Source organism: Pleuronectes platessa, chromosome 9, assembly GCF_947347685.1.
Source record: "Pleuronectes platessa chromosome 9, fPlePla1.1, whole genome shotgun sequence".
Lineage (NCBI taxonomy): Eukaryota > Metazoa > Chordata > Actinopteri > Pleuronectiformes > Pleuronectidae > Pleuronectes > Pleuronectes platessa.
Genome location: NC_070634.1, coordinates 26,748,725 through 26,774,331, shown reverse-complemented (window position 1 = coordinate 26,774,331; position 25,607 = coordinate 26,748,725). Strand labels below are relative to the sequence as shown.

Here is a 25,607-nt window from a genome sequence, read left to right as displayed (position 1 = left end):
AAAACATCGGGTTAAACGGACTCTCATGCATAAATCATGTTTTATGATGAGATGCCACTTTGTCTTGGTATTTTCTCCATGAAAAAGAAAAGTGATCATTTGGTTTTTAACAGATTTGCTTTTTATCATTTTAAGTGTTATAAACTATCGCTTAATTGGGGCCATGCAGGTTTTAACACATCGATAGTCGACCCAGTGTCTGAGCTCTCTGTGATGATCACACTCAAGAATTAGATAGAATAGAGTATTGTTCTCTGTCTCCAACCTGCTGTTCTCTGGTTCCCTGCAGGTGGAGGCCGGCCGATTGTTGCTGAAGGTGAAACCAACGAACCAGGTGAAAAAGAGCAGGTCACAGTCTGCAGCACTTTGCCACAGAGACACACTGACCCCTCTGCTCCTGTGTTCAGCAGCGAGAGCTTAGCTGACCCCCCACCCCCCACACACACACCTTCATATGACCTACACACAGGCGACACCATGTTTGGACTCCCGGGCTTTCTGAGGTGTAAATGTGGAGGATTTGTGTCTTGCAGCTTCACTTCTCTGACGTGGTGCAACATGGAAGAAGCAGAACTCATCATGGTCCGTGTGTAAGACACGAAACAGCTGATGAGCACGAGGGGGAAATGGTTGAAACTAAATTTAATCTAAAGCAAAAGAAATAAAAAAAAAAACATTAAACCTTACCCTACTTTTATTTTTCATCAACATTAGCTAGATTTCAAGTTAACTTCATTTATGTCTCAAACAAACACAAACATTTTTGTGTTGCAAACGTTTTAAGTCAAAATGTGTTTCCAGGACAAGATGTGATGATAATGAAAGAGTTGTTTAAGTTGTTTAAATTGCCATGTTTTGAAGACTTAACTGAAAGTAATCAGGTAATCCTTAACAATGTAACTAAACTAATTACTCATTTTTAGTAAATTTGTTCCCACTTAACCCTGTGTACACTACACGTTCATTGTAACTAAACTTTAAACATACATTTTTTTATATTTCCTTTTATGTTGTGACACAATATTATCCACACTCACCTCTGTCGGCCTGAATCTCAGCCGCTCATCTGACAGAACAGTGATTGATGTGTTCCAGTTCGGAAAGGCCTCCGCCACACGTGATGCAGCTGCTGTGCGACACACACACACCTCCCCCCTGAAACAATTTAATGGTGCTTTGCCTTTAATGGAATTATAGAGGCTGAATCCATCATAACTTTCTGTCAGATGAAGTTCACAGCCTTTATCTGTGCATGTTCTAAATACTGTTATACCTCCACTCACTCAGGGGACGTCTGGGAAGGTTCATCATGAACTATGGGCTTTATTAAAGGGAGAGAATAAGCTTGCACATTCTAATAAAATATGAAAATGTAATTGTTCCAGAGGAGGAAAGAAGGGGAGAACATACAGACTGGAATGAACAGGTCATTGGTGTCCATGTTGGCTCGTTCAGTGACGTCCACCTTCTCCTCGTTCATCCCTCTCTCTCTCTCCTCAGATTTGATGCTTGGGTCTCGTCGAGTTACAAACAACAACAAGACGGAGATCAACTGCGTCGCCAGCAGCATGAAGGAGATGAGCCACATGTCCCTGAACCGGACGAACTGCCTGAGCTCCAGTGGACAGACGGAGGAGACGGTGGTCACCATAGATGAGACGGTACCACAGAGACCCCCGGACACTCGCTCAGGGACTTAACCCTGACACTCAGACTTTTCCCTGAGTGAAAACCAAGGCAGCGTATTTGTCTGGATTTCTCATCGGAGTGGAATCACAAGTGTGTCGTGAATCAAAGCTCTTTCCGCTGTTTCATCACCTGCAGGTGTCGAGGCCTCAAAGGACGACAGGCTGTGAAGCTGCTGGAACGTTGGAGGCTTCAGAGGCTGGAGTTTGCTCTCGACTCTTCACATTGACTGTCGAGGAAAGATGCAGTTTTATTAAGATGAACAATCTGAGGAAAAAGTATGTTTTTTGTCCTCATCGCAGCTTTATTGTGAAAATACTCAGTTCCCTGCATCCACACCCACACAGTGACTCTACATACACAATCAGTGTGTGGTGAGATTAACTGGAGATCTAGTAACTGAATGCAGACGATAGGCCAATGTTTGTAGTTACCAATCTAATTCATTATGATTACAAAATATATGATCAAATCTGATTACTTCTGAATCAATGACTGGAAAAATCGCACCTTAAATTAGAAAATTGACTCAGCCAAAAAAATTCACGAAGTTCAAGAAATATTATCTTGAAACACCTCAATATATCAGTGCGATAAAAATGCATTTTGCACATTTAGCATTTGTAACGTTAGCTAACGCTAACGAGCTAATTTCTGCTATTATCAATCGTAGCTTATAACTGTGTCAGATGCAAAACAGCTGATGACCCTGGTGGTGACAATCGTTTAAATACAATTCAAGCTGAAGTAGAAAAATTAAAACCCTTCTGCACATTAGCTCGTTGACTGTGAAGGAAACTTTCCTCCACATGTTTCTTCAGATTTTAATCAACCTCTTTGCAGATGACGACTTCATTTATGTCTCAAACAAGCTGCTCTGGACACGGACGTTCTTGTGTTGAAAGCTTTTTAAATCAAAAGATGTTTACAGGTCTGAACCTTTAATCCACCACAAGGTGGAGCTCTTGTCTAAGAGACGTGATGCTAATGAAAACGTTTCATATTTTAATTACACAACTGAAAAGTAATCATGTAATCCTTGACAATGTAACTGTAATCTAATAATCTGGACTACCTGGTAGATAGTACACGTTGGTCAGTATTTATCGTGATATTGCTGATACAAATACCTCATCTCAATAAAATGACATCAATCCTTTATCTTTTGTTTTGTTTTTGCGACACAATTTTACGCTCAAATTTGTGTAACAAAACCTGGTGGCAAACAAATTGTAAATAGATAAAATAGAATCATTTTGTAGTTTCATGTTATTAGCTCGATGTGAACAAATGTTAAATCACCTTCACGAGCTCCAGTTAAAAAGCCGTCGTGTAATTTCAGTTGTTTCTATGATATTCACGTCTCTGGTTAAATATCTGATCATGACATCAGCCCTGAAGATACAGTGTTGATTTAATATTTAATATCAGCTTTTTGTCAAAGCCTCTGTTTACGTGTGTTACCTCAAAGGGCTGCGTACTGCTGACGGGTCTGAGAGCTACGACTAATTCTCTGTGTGAGCTGCATTCATACTGGACGACGTGTTGAAGTGTGTGAGTCACATGAGGTGAAACTGATTTGTCTGTTGTATCTGAAACAATATTTTCGCAGCTGAAGGTTTTTTATAAAATGGTGTTTAACTGAACCTTTTATTTCTTTCACCATCAATCACGCTCCTTCTAATAAACAGTCATTGGATAAAGTGCGACGGTTAATTCCTTGTTTATTATTTTCATGTACTTCAGTAACTTTCCTCTGTGTTTGTGCACGTTTTCTTTCACCATGAAAACAGTTTGACTCTTAATACGAAACAATCACAACTCTGAAGTTGTTCCGAGGTACCAGGGTCCAATATATGTGATTGTGATTCAGTGACAGCTGTCAATCATTAGGTCTCAGCCAGTTGTCATATCATCAACTAATAATTAAACCAAACTTATCAGAAACACTTTAACAAACATCAGCGTGATAACAAACATTTATTTAACATGTTTGTCTTTTTGGTCCACTTCCCATTTGCTAACATGGAGGAGACAAGGTGTATGACTTTTCCTTTCCAGGAGGTGTCATGTCCTCCATCAGAGTCGATGGTTTTGGCCTTTTCATTTCTTATAAAATCAAATAAATATGTTTAGTCTTATTCCTTCAACCTAAAACAAATGGTTAAAAGTTTCAATATACAGTAAAACATGTGGTTTATATAAACTCGTTCAAGTTTTACTTCACCTTTATTAAAATTCACAGGAACGATGAAGGTCAGCTTGGAACAGCAGAATACAAATGTTGTTCCGGTGGTGACCTGCTGAGGCAGTGAAGCATTAACATGACATTTCCTAACGCCACACAACCGAGGAGAGACACTGACCCACAGCTTCAAAGTTTCATTATAAAACCCACGCCGCCCAGAGTGGGACCTGGTGGGACGTGACCTTGAGGATTCCTGCTGCAGTGTGATCCCCCCCCCCCCTCCCTCTGCAACCTCACAGTCTCAGAGGTTCTTCAACGCATCGACCAACTGCTGTGAGGACGCAGAGGAAATACTAATGAGCGACCGAGCTCACGTGTTTGATACCGTGGAAGTGGAGAGAGGACGTCCGTGTCACTACATAGATGTTTCTCCTCTTCCTCCCACCACCAGGTCCCATCTGCTAACATGGAGGAGGGAGGATTTATGACCTATATTGCAGCCGGCCACCAGGCGGTGATCTCAGAGGTTTTTGCTCTCACTGTCTTTGAGAAAAACTTGATGTGTGTCTGTCTGAACTCGACCGAACCCGAGGGCCATTCCTTTTATGTGTTTCCTGTGAGAACAGGAAGGTGCTGGGTAGAAACCATCAAACAGCCCGGCCAACAACCAGATCTGTTCGTATCTTTGATGGAGCAGAAAATCTACGTTTCTACCTCAGAGTTATTTAAATTCATCTTTTAATCGAGGTAAAAATATGTCTGTTGTCTGGCAGAACGACATTTCACAGCCCAGCCCTGCTCTGAATGCTTCATCACCTCAAAGCACTTTCCCAGTGTGACTCAGTCGTCCTGTATTCTGAGGACAAACTCCAGCGGGTTGCCCACACTGCTGAGCGAGCTGCTGCCTGTCGGCCGACCCTCCGACAGGCAGTCCTCACGGCCTGTTCATTAGCCCCACGTGCACGACACGTGGGGCTAATGAACAGGCCGTGAGGATTGCCGAGGACCTGCCCAACCCGGTTACCATCTGTCCCAGAGTCCCTGCTCCCGCCCGCTCGGTGAGAGGTGTCCTCCCGGCAGCGTCGTCTCCCAGGCTGAGTCCTTACCTGCTCTCTGCAGCCTCACAGGCCCTCAGGCCCTCAGGCCCCAGCAGGATACTTAGGGGGCCCCAGGCACAAGGAACTGAAGAATAGCACTAACTATAGTGTTGTAGCTGTGGACTAATGTAATCAGTGGTTCTCTGGGGCCCCTCTCAGCAGACAACAGCCTCCTTTACCCACCAGCCCCAGCCTTTATGACTACAACCACACTGATGAATATTAATGACGTCTGGAGAACGACTGTCCCTTTTCATAATGTCCTCTTTTACACATCAACTTTCCTAACTAAATTAAATATGTCAGTGCACATTCTTCCTCATTTTCTGTACTTTGTGATTAATGTGTGATCCAGAGAACTGAAGCTTTTCTCCTGCTCAGCCTCGGGACATGTTCGTTGTTGCTGCCGGACTTTCAGGGAGACATTTCTCACAGAGACAGCAGAGAGACAGCAGAGCCACAGAGTGATGGATGGTTTGAAAGTGTCCCTCGGCCTCGTACACCGGTGGAGCTCTGTGTTGATGTGAGCAGCCTGAAGAAAAGTTTGATTGAACAAACTCTCCCGGTTCAAACGATGGAGACGTGGAAACCTTGTGTCTCAGTAAACTTTACATAAACGTTACATGAACATGAAGCCGTTTCATTCACATCCAGTGAATCTGGCTTCTGACTCCAGAGGAAACAACAAGTTTGGTTCTGCTGAGTTTCAGAGGAGGAGGCAAAATAAAACGTTATCAATGCTGTTTGTAATATTCAGTACGTCTTCATTTCTGAGACAATCTTCACAAAATAGTGTTTAACGATCCAAACTGTTCCCATCATGCATAGTAAATTTAAGTTTTATTATGAATTACAATCAGAATATCAAAACCCTATGAGACAGATTGTGATTTGTGAATATCTGCAGTATAAATAAGATTAGATTGAAAGATTGATGAAGATGTTTCAACCCACTGAAACTCAGTGTGATATTTACTGTGTGATAGCGCCCCGAAGTGGCCAAACAGCAGAACAACAGCACAGACTAATTGAATATTCATAGTTCATAAGGGTTTTTTAAATTTCTATTGATTTACATCAACCCACAACTTACACCATTCATTTCACTGTCACATATTTGACATCTATAAAAATAATAGTCCGTCACAAAACAAGTGTAAGTGTCAAACCATTACACTTTCTGTCATTAGATCATTATAATATCTTATTACTTACCTTTTTTCAATGATTATGTTACATTTTATTTCGGTGTTGGTGCTGTATTATCTTTTATTGATAAGAAATATATCATTCTATATAAAACTCATTGAAACTACCTCAGTTTGTGAATCAGAACTGTTTAAACATTTTTGTTTGTGAACATAAATACAGATAAAACTGATAACTTTGATCATTTAAGTCTTTTGATTGTTAAACTAAATAGAATCACGTAGTTTCATCTTTAATCTCAACCAGTCGTTAGATGTAGAGACTTCAGAAAGGGGAGGCTGTGATAGTCGACATAAACAACTCTGCCGTCATCCTGCATTAACTTTCTCTTTTGCTTCTCTTTCAAGTTTCTCTTCATCTTTCATCTTCTCCCTGGAATCAAACCAACTCTTCCCACTGATAATGAATCTCCCACACAGCACCCCCGTCCTGACCTGATCCTGCAGGTGAGTGGTGTGTCTCCTCCGAGCTGCCTGCAGGACACAGTCACAGATAAAGACAGACAGAACTACAGACTGGACGGGGACAGGAGGAGCTGCCATGTGGAGACGTGCTCTGACAGACAGAGAGGCAGTGATGAGGACGAGCAGCAGCCTCTGTGTTCGGAGGCCGGGTCGTCTCATTGTGTCCTCACCGTCCTGGAACAATCCACTTCTGAGCAGAGCCGTGGAACCAGGATTAATTGGATCCGGATGAACTAGTTTAGATGAGAATGATGCGAACGTCTGGTTAGAAACAAAAGTGCTGAGACAGAGAAGAAGTGAGGACGAGTCTTACTGAGCACAGTGATGTGGATCAAGCACTAATTCAAAGTCATGTTCACTTTTAGATAATTCATTAAAAAATAGATCAGGACACAAACAGAGAGAATATTCAAGCATTTTATATTTATCTTTAAACACAAAGATTAAAATTTCTAAAAATAATCCAGATGTGTAGGTGAATTAGTATTATTGTTTTGTGTGTAACTCCTAATGTGGGAACAACTTAAACTCTGTACATATACAATAATACAGTGCTACAATTAATATTCTAAACCCAATTTTGTGAGATATAAATAATATATCACGTGCAGGAGCCATCTTTCTACAGAATTATTACTTTTACTTCTAACATTGTTGTTTCTATTGTTTATTGTTATTATGACTATTTTTATTGATATTATGTTATGTTATAGTTGTTAATAATATAATTATTAATAGTAGAAGTATTACTACTACTACTACTAGTATTATTAGTAGTAATATAAGTAAGTATTGTGGTGTTTTTAACGTAATTTGCGTAAAGTACGTAATAATCCGTATTCGAACACTCACGCGCCACAACCCTGACGTCGTCATAGCAACAGCCCGCTGAGTGAGGTGGGGGGGGGGGACGCCACCAGCGCCTCCTGATTGGTCGGCTTTAGTCGTCGTTCGGCCCCTAATCCTCCCTCTGATTCGTCCACTCTACTCTCGCTCCGGAGGACTGGCACGTGATTGGCTGGAGTGAATTTGAGCGACCCGCCTCAGCGAATAAGCTTCAGCAGCTGCAGAGAGAACAACAGAGGAGGAGGAGGAGGAGGAGGACTCAGGGTCATGAGAAGAAGAAGAAGAAGAAGAAGAAGGAGAAGCTGCAGGTTGTTGTTCTCTCTCTCAACTCTCTTCCTCTGTCGGTTGAATCCACACGAAGCGGATCAGAGGAATGTAGCAGGGGCTCGAACCCCCGGTGCTTCTTCATGATGGAGGAACCTGCGACCAGGCGAGTTGTCCCACCAGCGCTAGTGTGTGGTCAGAATGTGGCTCGGGACGGGAGCGTGTGTTGAAACCCCGCTTGTGTGTGTGTGTGTCTCTGTGTGTGTGTGTGTGTGTGTGTGTGTGTGTGTGTGTGTGTGTGTTTCCACAGAGAGCTGGACATGTCGCTGTCAGACGGAGCCTCAGACGATGAGCTGCCCATGACGCTGCCCACAGAGGGCAGCGTCCGGAAGGTGGGACACCTGCACACACAAACACACACACACACACACACACACACACACACACACACACACCACTATGATGGGGGGTGGGTGAAGTGTCTGATTCCATTAACCACTTGTGGAGTTTCAGGGGTTAAACAGCGCTGCAGCAGAATCCAATTAAAGTTAACACGACCACTTCTATAGAAGTAATGAAACAACAGAAACAACACAATGGTGGCATTCAAATACAACTTGTAACTGTGTCATAACATAGTGATGAGTAGATATGAGTGAATTTTCATTTTGGGGTGAACTATCCCTTTAACCTCATTCTAACTGATAACCAAGTCTCACCCTAAAACAGGGCTTTGAAAGAGTTATGACCAAAACGTCCTCACTCCACAGAAAAAGAGGTACAAGTACACACGTTGTAACTTACTCAACAATCTATCCTTAAAGCTTTAAACTTGAATTGGGAACATCTTCAGTTTTTGCAATCAGGCTGGTGGTGGCTCGGTGGTGGCTCGGTGGTGGCATGGTGGTGGCACGGTGGTGCAGTGGTCAGCACTGTCTGTCTGAGTGGGATTTCTTTTCGTGCTCCTGCTCCTCCTGCAGTCCAAACCCATGCAGACTGGGGTTAATTGGAGACTTTTGATTGGCCATGGGTGTGAGTGTGAGAGGTTTTCTAATTTCTCATTGGTCCTGATTACACTGGCAACCTGTTGCTTACCCCACATGCCGTCCAGTGTCGGTTGTTGATTTAATCAGGTCCGACTGCTCCTTTGAATAATAAGATTCAAGATTCAAGAGTTTACTGTCATAATAAATATCGATCACAGACGTGGTGCCCTGAAGCAAGGCACTTGTCCCGCTGCTCAGTCCCATAACTGTGTTAGCAGCAGTTTGTAGGTTCACTTGTTTGTGTTGCTGAATGAGACGAGTTGTGCGTTCAGACTGTGGCTGCACAGATGTCGAGCGGCCTCCGTCCTCCTGATGGTGCAGCAGAGGTGGGAGCTCGGCCCGAGTCCTAATCCACGCAGGCACCCTGAGGATTACTTGACGTGTGCATGCTAAACAAACACCTTAACTGGGTGAGAGGGAACCAGCACGATAACGGGGCTGGGGGGGGGGGGGGGGGGGGGCCTTTAAGTCCTCAGGCAGATAAACTGCTCTGACATATTACCAGCCGAGCTGATGGCGAGGGCACGTAGCACATGTGTTCACGTGTTCATGAACACGCCTCCAGCAGCAGGTCACTGGTTTCACTCCCGGCCAGTTGGACAACTTACTGTGAGTCTCTTGCTTATTTAAAAATATGCTTAAAACCAAAAACATGAGTTCATGCTGGAGTGGAGGTTCTGTTCCTTCTGTTCCACATCAGATCATTTCCTTCTTCAGTCTCGTGACGCTCTGCTCTTCTCAGTGACTCTGGTTTCTGACAGAATCCTTTACAAGCTGCTCTCTCCACCATGAAGTAGAGTTTCTCTCTGGTAGTTTCATGTCCAGTCTGTGTTTCTACAACAAGGATCCAAATTCTGCTGAAGAATCCATGTTATTCATCTCTGTGTATTTCTGGGGGAACATGCAGATATGAAATCTTATTCCGATGCAGTCTCTTAGAAACAATTTTTACAATTTGCTTGACAAGAAAACGATTAAAGGGCCAAACCAATCACATTATTTGAAATGAACAGAACACAGAGTAATCAAGGCGACTGAATTCTTGTGTTAGGGACGTTCCACTTGGGTTTGATGGGACGTCCACAAACATCAGTGACGCTGTCCTCTTCATTACTGATGTGGTCATTCAGACTGAAATGAACCTTGATGTGTTGACATGTGTCGCTGTAACTGATGAATTCATTCTTTTCTTTCCTCATCGACCTGCAGGGATGCGACCCCTTCGCCCAGACCCAGCGCAGCAAGCTGCAGCACAGACGAGCTCGCATCAACCAGCAGATCAACAAGGAGATGCGCATGAGAGCAGGAGCAGAGAACCTGTTCAGGTGAGGTCACAGTCCTCAACTGATGATCTCCATCTTTGGGATTCTATGATGCACATAACAGAATCTGGTGAAATCAACTGCTGAGGAACTTTCCTGCAGTAAACTTTGAGGATAAGGTGCAGCACTAAATTGCTTTGTTTATTTTATTAGGTGTTTTTATGCTTTATCGTTTATTATATAAAAATCCATAGTCAGTGTGTTTGAATGTAGTTTGTGGAGCACTGTTAAAAGAGATATGAGCTGTCACAGTTCTCAAACAATTAGAGTTTGTTACTGACTTATAGAGTAAAGGATAACCAGCTCCTTCCCTTTAGTCACTGTGATTGTGACCTGAGAACATGTGTAGTGTTATAATGTGGAGTGGTTGTGTAGTAGTAGTAGTAGTGAGAGCTTGGTACAAAGTTTAAAGATGGACCCGTTCTTCATAAAGTTCCTTCAGGATTGAAAAGTCCACCGCTCTCCTCTCTGAGATGTGGTGATGGATGTTGTTCACGTCTCTTCTGTGTCGGTTCACTTTTTGTGAACGTGTTGGCTCTGTCACATTTGTGGGAAAAGGTCAGAGATCACTGACTCCCCCCCCGAAAACACACACACACACACACAGACACACACACACAGACAGACACACACGCACACACACAGAAACACACACAGACAAGCACCACCCAGTTTTATGGCTCTGTTTGTGTTCACTGTGTGTGTTTATGTGTCTGCTCCTTTGTGTTGTGCGTATGTGCCTCCCCTTTCACTTCAGTACTTTTTTACAGAACAATACTAAACCCTGCATACTTTTGGAAATATGGGATTTACTCACACTGAGCTGAACTGAGCTGATCTGAGCTCTGGAAGCAGCAGGCTGTCCTTCACACAGCAGGCAGGAGTTTTATCGCTGGAGAAATGAGAGAAATGAAAAAAGAATCGGTGGCAGAACATCAAAGTTTTCTCTCTGAGAACATTAACATCATCTTTCTCCTCCCCAGCTTCTCCCTGTCTCTCTCCTTTCTTTCCTCCTAACTACCTCTCCGGCTGTGCATGTTTGTTAATCCCCTCGGAGGTAGATGACTGAAGAGAGGCTGAAAACTGTACATTTAATATATGTGCATACATCTGCTCTATGCACCTTTTTGGCTGTGGCAGGTCTGAGACCAGTGGGGTCAGCTGGTGCTCCCTCGCTCGTAAAGAGGGAGTAGAAGGAGGAGCCACTTAATTAAAGCAAGGAGCTGCTTGGGCCTCGTTAGAAGTGCCGTGTCAGAATCTAATAAGATCCACACACGACTCCTCACTATCATCCCAGCACTTTGTTTGGCTACGACTAATTAACTTTCTCAAAGATCTTTTACGGGGGGGGGGGCGGCAAGGCCACAACCACTAATGAACTGTTTTCATTGGAGTTTAGTCTCTCAGTTAATTTATTTATCGTTTTATCTCCAATATACTTGTTTAGAAAGACTTGACATTATTTTTTTTGACTGATGCATGATCCTAAACTCATAGATATTAGTTCACAAGAATACGATAGAAGCAGTTACACAATAATAGAAAAAAGCTGAAAATCTCAGATCTGAGGAGCTGGATCCAGTGAATTCACTTTAATAATTAAGTCAATAATTAATTGTTGTTATTGATCAATCAGCTGTTTATAGCACTAATTGATATTATAGGTTAGTCCTTCAACAGGTCGTGGCTGTTTCTCCCCTCAGCTCCATTCCTGACCGGTTTCAGGCTGTTATCCTAAAAGGTGATGACTCAGTTCAGGGGAAATAAAACCAGTGCTCGTGCCCTTTCTGCTGGGACGGGGGGGGTCACAGAGACAAAGAGGACCCCCACGCAGGCGGGCGGCCTGTAATCAGCTGGCTTTGTGTCCGCCCCCCCCCCCCCCGTCCTGTTCCCATGCAGAGAGATCCAGCGAGGCCCCGGCAGCCTCATCCCCCACTTATTTGTCTGGCACCGTCAGACCTTTCTCTTTTTTTTGTCCTCCCCCTTTCCGGTCAACTGGAATAACCCACAAACATACTGACACACACACAGACACACATATACTGACACACACACAAACACACACATACTGACACACACAGACACCTACATACTGACACACAGACACTCCTCCCTCTATGTTTCACTCCCTGTGGAACTGGGTCGTGGTGTGGGTGCTGACGGGGGGGGGGGGGGGGGGTGCTAATGACGGATGAAAGATGGGTTGTGATTGGCCGATGAAGACGTCACATCGTGTCCCTCTGTGAGAATCCGGCTGGACGACAGTTAAATCCTGGTCTCTATGAGTCAGTCAGTTTGTTTTTTATTGAACTATGATCACCAGCTTCGTGCTTTCTACTAAAACAGATTTATTTTTATTTCCCTCAAAAGCTGCAGAATGTTGTGCGTGCGAGTGGGTGTGTGTGAAGGGGATAATTGGTTGCCCAGTTAAAGCTGACTAATCAGATTGTCCTTGGCTTGATCCTAGATGTAGGTTTGTGCGTGTGTGTGCGTGTGTGCGTGTGTGTGTGTGTGTGTGTGTGCTTGTGTGTGTGTGTGTGTGTGTGTGCTTGTGTGTGTTTGTGTGTGTGAAACAAGGAGGAAGTGAGAGGTGAATGTAAAATGGTCGAACTGGACAGATCCTTCAAAAGGAGCTCAAAGGTACCAACGAGTGTTACGGCCATTTTACAGTTCAAGAAAAAATATATAAATTTGAAATATAACAAGAATATAAGAGTAAAGTCATAATTTAATGAGACAAAAAGTTGTAATAACAAGATAAAAAAGTTATAGTATTGCGAGAATAATGAAAAACTTATTTTTTTAAATAACCATTAAGGAAAGTCCGTACTCTGCAGTTTTGCTTTTTCTGGTCATGTCCATGAAGTTTTTAATGTGTCTGTGTTCAGTTGATCATCATAGTTTTAACAACTCTAATCAGAAGTATTAGTACACACACGCTTCACTAGTCCTGAGTAGAGCTCGTACCTCTGACCAGACTCAGCCGCCCCTCAAACTCAATGAAGATGAACCAAACTTCACTCTCTCATAAACGTCAGTCCTCTGAAGATTGATTCATCACGATCTGTTTATTATTCTGTGATAAATCAGTCAAACTGTTGAAAACCATCCTTCTCACAATGTCAGAGAAACTGAGTGATAAAGACAAATTCCTGGATCGGCCCCGGGATCCGGATCCACACCAACTTTAATCAGTTCTTTCCTGACCCACATCCTTCCTCCTGGTCCGTCCAGTGGTTTTTGTGTAATCCTGCTGACACACAGACAACCGGCTAACAGACAGAGAAACATGACCTCGTGTGCAGAGGTAAAAAGAACAGGTTTGAATTTACCTTCAGAAAGTGACAGAGGTCAAAAAGAAAACAGTTTGTCCACAGGTCCAGTTTCCTGCAGAACTTTGCTGGTCCTGGTCTCAGGTGAACAGAATGAAGGAACCCTGATGGATCTGATTCTTCATTCACACACAGAGAGGAGTGTTTCTCTCTCAGTGGATTATTTAATCACAGTTTCTGTTGACTCTTCCTCCCTGAATCGTCCAGCTGTTGATGCATCTGGTGACTCAGCACCATGACCTTTAATTCTGCTTTCAGATTCCACATGAGGAAAAACTCTTGTGTCTATTTAAGCTGATTCGCTGAAATCGTCTCTTTTGTTTGTGTGATCTCGTCTTATTTCTAAAGTTTGTCAGAGTTACTCATGCTCCCTGTTTTGTGCAGTGATCAGTGATTCTCGTTTCCCTGCTCGTCAGCTCAGCTCAGTGTTGTTGTGTCTTTGTGTTGTGGAATTTACTGATTGTCTCTTTCTGGGGGATTTTTTTCTTCAGCGCTCTCCCAGCAAAGTGTTTGTCATTAGTTACAGTGGTAACCGATTGATGCCCCCCCCCCCCCCCCCCCCCCCCCCCCCGAGATAAACACACCACCTTCCCCCCCACCCTTGTGTTTGAGAGTCTTGGACTGAACAGAGGATGATGGAGGAGGAGGTGGAGAGATGATGGAGGAGGAGGTGGAGAGATGATGAATTCAGTACATTCATTGAGAAAGACAAGTCCAAAGCTTTGTGTGTTTATTGTGTTGGTGAGATGTGTAACAAAGTGCACACGCTAACACAATTGACTTTCTTTTAGCCTTGTTGTGCGACTCTTCTGAAAGTCAATGAAATAAACTACAAGAACATTTACAGACATTTCACTGACGTCACTGACATTGACGGACGATATCTTCTTCTTTTATTGTGAAGGGCGACGACCAACAACAAGGTGAGGGAGACCGTGGCTATGGAGCTCAGCTTCGTCAACTCCAACCTGCAGCTGCTGAAGGAGGAACTGGAGGAGCTGAACAGCAACATGGAGGCGTACCAGACCGACAGGTACACAGCCCGGACCCACACAGGATGTTGTCTAGATTGTGTGATTGTGTGTTGTGTACAATTAGGCGACATCTGAAAGCATGAGCTCTGCTGTGGATCCACCTGGTGTCCACTCTCCTCCAGAGATTTAGAGCCGTCATCGTTTTAGGCTGAAAACACTCAAACCTTTTGGGTCATGATGTAGCCTTCACTGATTCGTCAAGCTCCTGTCACATGACCCCCTCCAGTGGAGAACAACAAGTGTTGTCTTTACTAACAGCGGCTGTGCAGTTTAATTTGTCATTTGACAGTGATCTACATGTGGAGGAGATAAGATAATAAGCTGAGTGGTCATGTGATGTGTTTTCAGGCGTTAGAATGGACGGGGATTAAAAGTGATAACACACTCATGTGGACAGAGATCGTTTTAGTTTGAAAAAGCTGTTTTCAAATGAGAACATGGTTGTATGGATGTGGCCTGTAGGGCTTCACTCAAGATACAAACACACACAACCGCTCAGAGATTTCCCCCCGTGCAGCCCCAGGTCATGGGAGGGATAAACCCCCTGATTAGTGTGTGTGAGTGTGTGAGTGTTTGTGTTCATGGTCAACGGGAGGAGGCGGGTGTGGGGGAGGGGAGGGAGCCCGGGCGTGAGGGTTAATACTTGGCTTTAGCTTTGCTTATTAGCAGGATGGAGCCCTGCTGCGTTGGAAGATAAGCAGATGGTGTTTGTTGTCATTAGATAACCACAGGACCTGGTTCTTCTAAGAACCTTCAAGGTGCTTGTGGACTAAATAAAGAGGGTTCCTCCAGGAACCGTGAGCGGATACCTCACTGGAACCCTCAAAGGTTCCTGCAGGAGCTCTATGACAGTTTCTTACAGGGACATCAGAGAATGAACTGTGACAAGAAACACCTTTAATATAATATTAGCTTATTTTATTTTACTGTAATCTCATCAAATGTAAAGGGTTCGTTAAAGCACCTCAAATATATTGTTCCTTGAGAACCATATTAGATATTCAAGGGATTTTAGAAACCAGCCCTCTCTGTGTGTGTGTGTGTGTGTGTGTGTGTGTGTGTGTGTGTGTGTGTGTGTGTGTGTGTTTACATTGGTGACAGATTACAAACACACTCTGTATTTCTTTCTTTTCACAGTGAGGCTGTCAACGTTCCCATGATCCCTCTCGGCCTGAAGGAAACCAAAGAGGTGGACTTCACACTCTCCATCCAGGTGAAAACAGCATCTTGTTCATGTCTCCCCCCTCGTCCGTCCGTCTCATTCTTGTGAACAGGGTTAGGGTGAATCTCAGGAAAACCTCCCGGCTCACGAACATGCAGTAGATTAATCTGATTTATAGCAGCTTGTTTTCATAGTTTAGCAGTTTGTGTCTTGTACATTTCTTCTGTAGAGGAGCATCTGTTTGTGTGCACACTGTGAAATGAGGACATGTACGCAGATCACTGTGAGACTGACTTGTCCTCCTGCCGGCTCTGTCTCCTCCCACAGGACTTCATCTGCGAGCACTACGGAGAGGACAGCTCTCTGTACGAGCAGGAGATCAGAGAGCTTATGGAGCTCAGACAGGTTCATAAAGTCCCTCATATGACTCAGTTCAAAACAAACACTCATCTTCTTCAATATAAGTTTCTTTTATTAACATAGTTGTGGAGAATCGATTTAGCTCCTGGCGGTGGTAAAAGAACCTTTTATAACAGGTCTCAGGTCTGGTCTGTGAGGTCAGAGGTTCATCTGTCTGTCCTCTGTGGTCAGGCCATGCGGACTCCCAGTCGGAACCAGGCCGGTCTGGAGCTGCTGATGGAGTACTACAACCAGCTGTTCTACCTGGACCAGCGCTTCTTTCCTCCACTCAGGAACCTGGGCGTCCACTTCCACTGGTAGGACACTTCCACTTCTGTTAGTCAGCATGGTTTCCACTGAGGAGTCGGTACCAGGCATCTTTAAAAAACGATAAAGACGTAAAGTAAAGTGGTGCTACACAAAAAAGATCCACCATGGAGTTCCCTGTGGTTCTCTCTCAGGTACGACTCTCTGACCGGCGTCCCGTCCTGTCAGCGGGCGCTGGCCTTCGAGAAAGGAAGCGTGTTGTTCAACATCGGAGCCTTGTTCACGCAGATCGGAGCGCGGCAGGACCGCTCTGCAGCCGCCGGGATAGACCGGGCCATCGATGCCTTCCAGAGAGCCGCAGGTACTGAAGCAACACAATCACACACAGCTGGGTTCCACCAATCACAGTGGATCCTGTTCACCTTAGGAGTCTAATCCCAGTTCTGTTCACTCATACATTCATCCCCCAGGCCATAAGACTTTTAAACTCCTCCCAACTGCAATAACTGTATATATATATTTTATTTCATATTTTAAATTTTTGATATTCTATTTTACACTATTTTATTCAAATTTTGTTTTCTTGAGCATTGTTAGAAGAGAGCCTGTGACTCAAGCATTTCATTGCCAGCTATCTCTGTGCATTTGAAAATAAAACTTGAATCATATTGAATTTATTTAATCTAGTCCTAGATTAAATAATCTGTCCTATCCTAGAATTAAATTGTGTAACTTACAGCTGCTCTCAGACCTGCACTGAGCTCTGGATAAACTCTAGAAATGATCCAGAGGAGCTGAACGTGAATCAGACGTCAGCTGCTGCAGACAATTCAAGACTCACTGGTGTAACATGTTCAGGGGTTGATAAAGGTTTAAACGTTAATTGTTCCAGATCTTTAAATGAACTTACCAAACTAAAACTCAAAATTCAATTAAAAAACTATATCAACAGATCTAAGAAGAGATTCTTCACATTTAAAAAACTGAAATCAGATTACGTGTGAGGTTTTGGTCGATTTATATCTGAAAATGAAAAGTTGATCAAAATCATCATTGATTGATTGATGATCGATCAGCTGTGAGACAGCAGAAGGTTTTGTTGTTGTGGTTCAACTGATTATTTTACTGATTATGATTGTGAAGCAGATATTTGATCCTTTATCTAATTTCCTTCTGTGTGTTTAGGTGCATTTAATTACCTGAAGGAGAATTTCTCCAACGCTCCGAGTCTGGACATGAGTGGCCCGTCGCTTTGCATGCTGGTCCGGCTGATGGTCGCCCAGGTGCAGGAGTGCATCTTTGAGCGCGTCACGCTCACGACCCGGGACGCACACTTCACCTCCCAGCTCCGCCTGGCACAGGAGGCTGCACGGGTGAGTGCTCCCGTCTGGTTGGTGTGTGTGGTTCCTGTGGCTGTGCCGCGCTGCTCACTGTGTGGTTCACTGTGTGTCTCCTGCAGGTGTCGGACGTCTACTTGTTGGTGCAGCAGACCATGACGCAGCCTCTGATGAAGGACTACGTGCCTTTTTCCTGGGCGTCCATGGTTCAGGTCAAATCTGAACACTTCCGCGCTCTCTCACACTACTACACTGCTGTCGCGCTCTGTGACCACATGTGTGAGTAAAAAGAAATGAAGCCAGTCTGTGTTTGTGTCGTGTTGATCACTCGAGAGTACGACTGAACCTGATGTGTCTCGTTCTGTAGCGTCTGCTGAGGAAGAGGAGGAAGAGGAGGAAGAGGAGGAAGAGGAGAGGCAGCAGGAGGAAGCAGAGACGGCTTTCCTCCAGTTCTACGTCAGCGCTCCTGTCGGACCTTCACTCAGCCTCATTCTACGAGACCCTGAAAAGAGACGGAAGCTCGGTGAGTTCATGTGAAGCAGCAGAAGCATTAGATATCATTTTAATTTCCCTATTTAAAAAGAGTAAATAATAATGTGCTTCCAGGTAAAGCTCACCTGCGGCGTGCAGTGATCCGACACGAGGAGGCCATGCGTGTCCACGGCCTGTGTAAGATCCTGAGGAAGATGGACATCCTGCAGGACGTGTTGTCCCTCACTCACAAACGCTCTTTGGACAAATACTCGGAGCTGGACCGAGAGGACGACTTTGACGAAACCGCAGAGGCTCCAGAGATACAGTGTAAGACTCAGTGACGCTGGGACCAGTTAGACTCGATATGTGATGACAGGACACTCTGTGATATTTGGTTCCTGTCGTCCACAGCTCAAACCCACCAGAAACCAGACATCACTCCCACCGACTTCTCTACAGTCCAAGTGACGGACATCTTTCAGAGACTGGTAAGCTCCTCAGCGGTTGATAACCTCCAGACAGTGACTGAGTAGAAGATGACTCCTCTCTGTGCCGCAGGGGCCTCTGTCGGTGTTCTGTGCTCGGGCTCGTTGGGGCCCGGTGCGACTCGTCCTCCTGCAGAGGAGAGAGGGCGGGCTGGGCCTCACGCTGAGAGGAGACTCCCCCGTCCTGGTGGCAGGCGTGGTGCCCGGAGGCTGTGCAGCGGTACGACCACATCCACCCAGCAGGCGTGGGCAGTAGATGTTACCAGTGAGTCCTTGTGTAGACCCTCACTGTTTCCTCTGGTGTCCTGCAGGAGGCCGGGCTGAGGGAAGGAGACTACATCGTGGCGGTGGACGGTGACGACTGTAAATGGGCCAAACACAGCGAGGTGGTCCACATGCTGAAGAGCTGCAGCGACAGGAGGGTGGAGCTCAGCGTGGTCACGCTACACTCACATGACACACAGGTAACTTGAGGGTGATGTGTGTGTGTGTGTGGGGGGGGGGGGGGGGTCAGTGGGTGTTTACCTGTTCAGTGACCTGAGTGTGTGTTTGTGTGAGCAGGTGGAGAGGAGGGCCGTCATGCTGTCCCACGGCAGCGACAAAGAAAACGCCCGGCAGCGTCTGCTGGGCGGGGCTAAGGGCCAGAGCTCCGCCTCCCTATTGAACTGGAACAGGAAGAAGAAGAGCGATGGCGACGGCGTCTCCAAGAGACTGGGAAGCACTTTCAGTTTGTCGTTCGGCAGCATCAGGGACACAGAGGCCATGTACTGAGACGTGAGGCGGAGGATCCACTCAGGGAGTCACAGCAGCGGAGCACATGGTACGAAGGAGGCGGAGCTTAGGGGCCTGCACCACATGCACCAGCTCCTCGGGGGGAGGAGCCGGAGCAGGAGCAGTTTCCTGTCGCCTCACACTTTGCTGTAGCACAGGTTGATGCATCTGGCATGTCGGCCGATCAAACACACGGATGATGGATACGTACCAGGTAGAGAACCATGTAGCATGTAGCATCGTGCTAATCACTGTGCAGCACTGATGTGTTCCAAGCAGGACTGAACACGAGTGGGCGTGGCTGACTTCACGTCCCCCCCCTCCTCCTCTGCTTCCAGCTCAGTTCTGTGCTTTTGTCAGTTTGAGATCTGATTGAACCTGTGACGTGTTCACAGCAGTCGACTCTGGTCTCTGAGTGAGAACTTGATGATGAGAGGGAAGAGTTCAGTTTCTTTTCTCATCTTAGTTTCACCGGCTGATTGGAAAGAGTAAACACGTCTGCAGTTACTTTTCCTTCTGAACAAACCTTTGAGTTCAACTCCCTGATTCCTTCTGACTGATCATGTGGAGCAACATGTGATTCCACAGTGTTCGAGCCCAGCGTGAAGTCTGAAGGATTCTAACATCCTGACAGTTTTTAAACAGTAAACATACAAATTCCTTCAGTGAGCACAGAATAGATTTTCTTTTCCTTGCAGATTATTTCTCTTCAAATTGTAAATGCTTGATAAATATATTTTCATCTCAAATTGCTCTCTCAGGAACCAGCACAGAGGAGACACTTCACTCAACTTTTACATAAAACAATGTATTGTGGCTGATTTCTTGTGTCTTATACTTTTTGACAGGAAAACTGTGACAGTCAGTTTAACCATTGAAGTGCTACACAAACTTATGAGTTCATCCTCTTGATACTTTAACACTAAAGTATAACGTTGGGCTTCCTTATGTTTTAGTTGAGTCAGTCCTGGATGAATTCAAAGCACTTCAGAGGTTTGGACCTCGTGTGTTGTAGCTTGTGTTTTAGCAGAGTGTGAATATTGAAAAGGAAAAGTGTTATCGTGCCGGAGCTCTGACCCGATGTTGTAATAATGAACATGAAACCCGGAGCGCGGTGGAGTAGATGAAACAAACTGTGAAACGTAGAGTTTCTGTGATGAGCAGTGCCAGGTCGTTGTTGAACTCACTGTTCTGCAGCTGATTGTAGATCTGTACAGGACGTTAGAGGAGAATGTGTCTTTTTGATTAACATTGTTTTTGTACGATTTTGATACGACTAGAATTTAAAAAGTGAAAACTGTAGCACATTATTGTTCAGTGGATGATGTGTGTGTGTGTCTGTACAATGCTTGTGCCATGGGGGTTTATGGAATTGAGTACGGAAAGCCAGAGGTGAAAGTTTTAATTAAGATAATCATGAAAATCTATTTTGATTTAAAGGAAACAAATGAATCCGTTATCAGCTTAACTCTCCTCCACTCTGGCTGTGTGTGTGTCTGTGTGTGTCTGTGTGTGTGTGTATGAGAACAAATAACTCTTCCTGTGTTTTTCACTGAATCTGACCATCCCCGAAGAATTCATTTGGGGATTTGCACAGTATTTTTTCCACATGAAATCAATAAAAAGTGATTATTAATAACAAGGAGCTGCTTCTGTGTTCATGTTTCTAACACGTTTCTTCACCCGAGGAAGCAAATGTTTTATTTCTGATAACACAGATCTGAAATGAACGGGAGGCAAAGGTTCACCACCGAAACATGTGACAGGGACGAGCCAATCAGAATGTTTCCCAACGAGAGGAGGTGGAGTCAAACTGTCCAATCAGGGCAGGAGAAAATGAAACGTGCAGGAACCAGCTGTTTGTGTGGAGATGTTCCAGTGATGTTCAGTTTGTCTACAGGAAAATTCAAAGACAACACAGCACAACAGGAGAAGACATCAAGATATTCAGAATAATTTATTTCAGGTTTAATTTGATCACAATATTTGTTGGTTTGGAGTTGATTCATTAAATGTTGTAGTTTCCAGGTCCAGTTTGCTAACATGGAGAATATCATTCTATCATTACTGAACCGACCAGTTACCACATTATTCTCCTGTGGAAACAATCTGAGTCCCAGACAGAGTTCACAGTTCATGAGAAGAACTTTTCTCCCTGAATCACAGCAGCTCCAGCATGAAGGGCTGTGATTGGTCGAGGTTTATCCCAGCGCAGGACGCCGAGTCTCTTTTTAAAACGAAAACCATCAGTTCCTGGAAAGCAGACGAGCAGATCCTGGGACCTCAGTCCGTCTGTAGTGTCTCTATGAGCGTCCGGGGGGGGGGCGCTGGGCCCAGGCCGCTCTGCTCCAGCTCTGCTATCACAGACATGTGTTTGAAGTCTGCGGGTTTGTGGTTGAACATCTCCACCAATCGGAAGGTCTCCTGCCTCAGTGTGCCGTAGAACAGCTGCACCTGATTGGCCAAGCACTGAGCCTGGTGGACGGTCTGAGAAGAGAAAGACGACAGGATGATGATGATGAAGATGATGATGATGGACCTGGTTGAACCACACCATCAGAACCATACAGACGTGGATCAGCAGTTCAGTGGACTTACGATGAACTTGGGATCCATCTCAGCCGTCATGAGGACCATGCCCTTCTCCTCCTTCAGCTCCGGGTAGTGGTAGAGGATCAGCTGACTGGGGGCGTGCTCACCCATCGTCTGGACACAGGAACAACAGAACCGTGACCCACACCTCCAGGTCACATGACGATAACAGTCCCAGCTGACTTTCCAAAATCACTGTTCAATATTATGCTGATTTTAAGGAAAATGTAATTCTCTGAAGTTTCTAGAAGGTGTTGATTCATCTCAGGCCATTGAGGAAAGCCACAGTTTATTAGGACCAGTAAACCATGTAGTCGAATAAATTATTATTATCTAATAAACACGTGGTAATAATTTGACTTTTCACGTAATTTTGACTTGTAGTGGAAAAATTACTAAGTATAGTGGAAATTGACCAAGTGTGGTTTAAACCTATTTGATAGTTGAAGAGTAACTTTTTGACTCCATGACTTGAAATGTTTGACCTTTCTGTTGACCTGTTTGACCTTTCCATTACTTATTGACTGTCCAAAGAACCCAATGGAAATGTATACAAATCAGATTCCTGTGTATTAATTCTGTCTCAAACTGCGCCTACAGAACCTGAACTGGCTCAGACAAGCAGCCTTGGTTCTCCTGTATAAGATCCTTGCACTTGACGGATCTCCATCTTCACTCTGAGATCCCTGTGACTCTCTGGGTTGATCCTTTAACTACACGTAGATAACTTTGGTGTTTCCAGCCTCTTATATTTCCAGATTTCCATCACAGACTTCATGTCAGTGTCAGTGTTTTCAGATTGTTGCTTCCAAACATCCACTGAGGTTACAAGGTTCTGTGTTGGTTTACCTGCACGTTGATGAGGGAGGTGAAGTGCAGCTGGTGTCCGGACCACTGACCCAGGAAGAACTCGTAACCCTCGTTCTGAGGCAGAGCGTAGAGGAACTGAGGATCGGAGAGGAAACGGAAATCTATTAGGATTCACGGCTGGTTCATGAGTATAAAAGACTATTTCAGCAGTTTCTCATCAACATGTGTGAGCAGCAGTGAACTCACCATCGGACAAGACTCCGACCTGTTGAGGATCATCTCGTAGATCTGTGTCTGTGAAGAGACGCCAGGTCATTAGATCTGTAAACAAACTTTAATCATCTCGAAAACTAAAAATGTTTATTTAGTTGAAGTTCTATGGTCCTGTGTGATATATATAATGTAGTAGTGTTTGTTGTTTTACCAAGTACTTTTTTATATTTCTGTTTAATTACACTAAATACATATACAACTTTATGCATTCTAACTAACGTTTGTACTTTTGTCCATGTGTTCATATTTTGTCCAGTTATGTCATCGACTGCAGATGAAAACTGAACCTTGTGGCTAAATCTGGTACATTTACATATTACATGTTATTTGATGGGCATTATGCTTCTATATAGAATAACTTGCTCTCTGGGGTCGGACTCACCGGGATGACGGCGCTGATCGTCTCATGCGACGAATAATATTTCATCCAAAGCTGAGAAAGAACAAAACAAAGAACAGTTACAGCTGCTGCAGTAAATCACGTGACAGGAAGTGACGCAGACATGTGACCGGAGCGGCGCCGCCCACCGACTCACCTCTGTGATCTCCTCCCCCGTCATCTCCTGGATCTTCTCCATGTTGAGGATGGAGCTCAGAGTCTGAGGAACAACGAGTTCACACATTTTAAACATCTCAACAACATTTCTATCACCTGCAGGATAGAAAACGGATTTTTTTACAAATCTCAACTACAACTGCTGCTCGTGTTTACATCTCTGCTCAGATCTGAACTGCTCCTCCTCTCCTCTCATCTCCTCGTCTCGTCTCCTCTCACCTTGTTCTTGGTGAAACCTCCTGATGCTCCGTCGGCAGCCATCTTGTCCTTGTTCTCCAGCTGCAAAGATTCACATAGTAAGGTTCTCACTCACACAACCAAATGAAACCAGTATGAGATCACAGGAGTCTAACTACACACTGGAACCAGTCAAAGGTAAAAGTCTGGTCTGAAGAAAGTTCTCTTTTATCTGATGTTTCAGGACTTTTCAAAGAGTCTCCACCTCCTGCTCCATGAGCTTGATGAACTCTGCCTGCTTCGAGTGTCCCAGCACCTCCTTCTTGGTTTCATGACGTTTCTCCACTCGAGCCTTGAACTCCTGCGGTTTGGCGCTGAAATCAAATAAGACTAAGTATCAATATATATTTATATAAAATAGTATAATATAATAACTGTTACACGTCTTTATTCTGTGTTGTAAATTAATTGAATCTGTCCAGAAACAGGGACAAACTTTAGTATGACCTTCTACCAGAAAAACCTGTTTTTATTTCTTCTGATTTGTTTTATTTCTGTATTTTTACTCTGATTCTTGTCTTGAAGTGTTTTGTCACTGTCTTAGTTAAATAAGATAAAACTGTGGAGCTCCATTTAAATATCTGTCCAGTTAATGTTTGACCTCATGTTGTAAAACTCAAACAAACATTTCATTCTATGTTTATAGACGTTTATGAATCATAAGAGTGTAAATAAATAAGTAACCCTAACCCCTTAACTCAGTTTTCTTTCCTCACACACGTTTATTTGTCTAAAATAATTAAGGAATAACAGGCTAATAATCTGTAAATATTAATATCTATAAGTACATTCACAGTTTGATGTTTACAAATCAAACCGAATGTATCAACAGATCATCAGGATTTCCAATGAATGATTATAATAAATCTAAGTAACGTGTAAACTAGTGTAAAGGAAGATTAGTTAATATAGTGATTTTCCTAACGGGGATCCGGATGTCAGTCTCTGACCTGCGAAGCCTCTGGATCCGGTCCTGGTATTTCCCGTAGAACGGGTTCTCCTCCAGTTCCGGTTCTTTCCGCACCGAGAAGGTCCGGAACTGGGCCGGGACCAGACCGGGGATCAGGGTCCGGACTCCGGGGACCCGGACCGCTAACATGCCCCGGTACAAACAGGACATCTGGAACATGGCAGCCGCCATCTTTCCTCCGCTCCAGTCCCACATGTATGGTGCTCCGACGGAAACTACTTTGTTCATTGGTTCCGCAGAAAAGCTAAATGATTATGAATAGTCGGTCAACATGTAAATAGATAAGTAACAATATTTATATAAACTACAGTATAATGATTTAAATATTACGTTTAGATATTAAGTTTGAATATTACTATAATAAATTATGAAACTGTTTGTTGCCTCGTGAAAATAAAGCAAAAGATACTGACATCACATTTATCACTATATTATAATTACTACTACTACTAATAATAATAATTACTGCTCTAAATTAAGTTGTAAAGACATAATACAGATTAATAATAAAATGTTGGGTAATTATTGTGTTCACAAGACTCTCTTCAAGTATTTCACAATGTCTAAAAAAGGTTAAATAAATAATGAAATAAGAAAAATAAAAAGGACAAATCTAGTTTGTGAACTAAAAAATAAACCACAAAAGAAAAGTTTGTGATATGTGACGACACAGGATGTTAAGTATATTCACACAAAAAATTAAATTTATAATGAGGTTTTGTTGAAATAGTGAAATACAACAAAACATCATTAATTTGTACCAGAGGTCTTTTCTCTGTGAATCTT

At 43.9% G+C, this 25,607-nt stretch overlaps 2 protein-coding genes and 1 long non-coding RNA gene across 3 annotated transcripts; 1 reads left to right on the top strand and 2 right to left on the bottom strand.

Annotated features, from left to right (window-relative positions):
- The first annotated feature begins 7,736 nt into the window (after positions 1 to 7,736).
- On the top strand, positions 7,737 to 21,014 carry rhpn1 (rhophilin, Rho GTPase binding protein 1). The gene is made up of 16 exons (XM_053430654.1): positions 7,737 to 7,920; positions 8,065 to 8,146; positions 10,010 to 10,125; positions 14,359 to 14,487; positions 15,626 to 15,701; positions 15,978 to 16,055; positions 16,242 to 16,366; positions 16,511 to 16,677; positions 17,502 to 17,689; positions 17,776 to 17,932; positions 18,021 to 18,176; positions 18,260 to 18,454; positions 18,539 to 18,615; positions 18,686 to 18,832; positions 18,924 to 19,076; positions 19,171 to 21,014. The coding sequence occupies exons 1-16, from the start codon at positions 7,898 to 7,900 to the stop codon at positions 19,381 to 19,383; spliced, it is 2,082 nt and encodes a 693-aa protein (XP_053286629.1). The 5' UTR covers positions 7,737 to 7,897; the 3' UTR covers positions 19,384 to 21,014.
- Positions 13,172 to 13,597, bottom strand: LOC128448107 (uncharacterized). The gene is made up of 2 exons (XR_008339707.1): positions 13,455 to 13,597; positions 13,172 to 13,372 (listed from the first exon to the last, which is right to left on the bottom strand). It is a non-coding gene; the product is annotated as an uncharacterized LOC128448107 (long non-coding RNA).
- Positions 21,015 to 21,441: 427 nt separating the features above from the next.
- atpaf1 (ATP synthase mitochondrial F1 complex assembly factor 1) lies at positions 21,442 to 25,016 on the bottom strand. Its single transcript, XM_053430473.1, has 9 exons — positions 24,802 to 25,016; positions 24,057 to 24,165; positions 23,834 to 23,893; positions 23,595 to 23,657; positions 23,441 to 23,491; positions 23,032 to 23,079; positions 22,825 to 22,920; positions 21,982 to 22,089; positions 21,442 to 21,870 (listed from the first exon to the last, which is right to left on the bottom strand). The coding sequence occupies exons 1-9, from the start codon at positions 25,014 to 25,016 to the stop codon at positions 21,667 to 21,669; spliced, it is 954 nt and encodes a 317-aa protein (XP_053286448.1). The 3' UTR covers positions 21,442 to 21,666.
- Between the last annotated feature and the right edge of the window lie 591 nt (positions 25,017 to 25,607).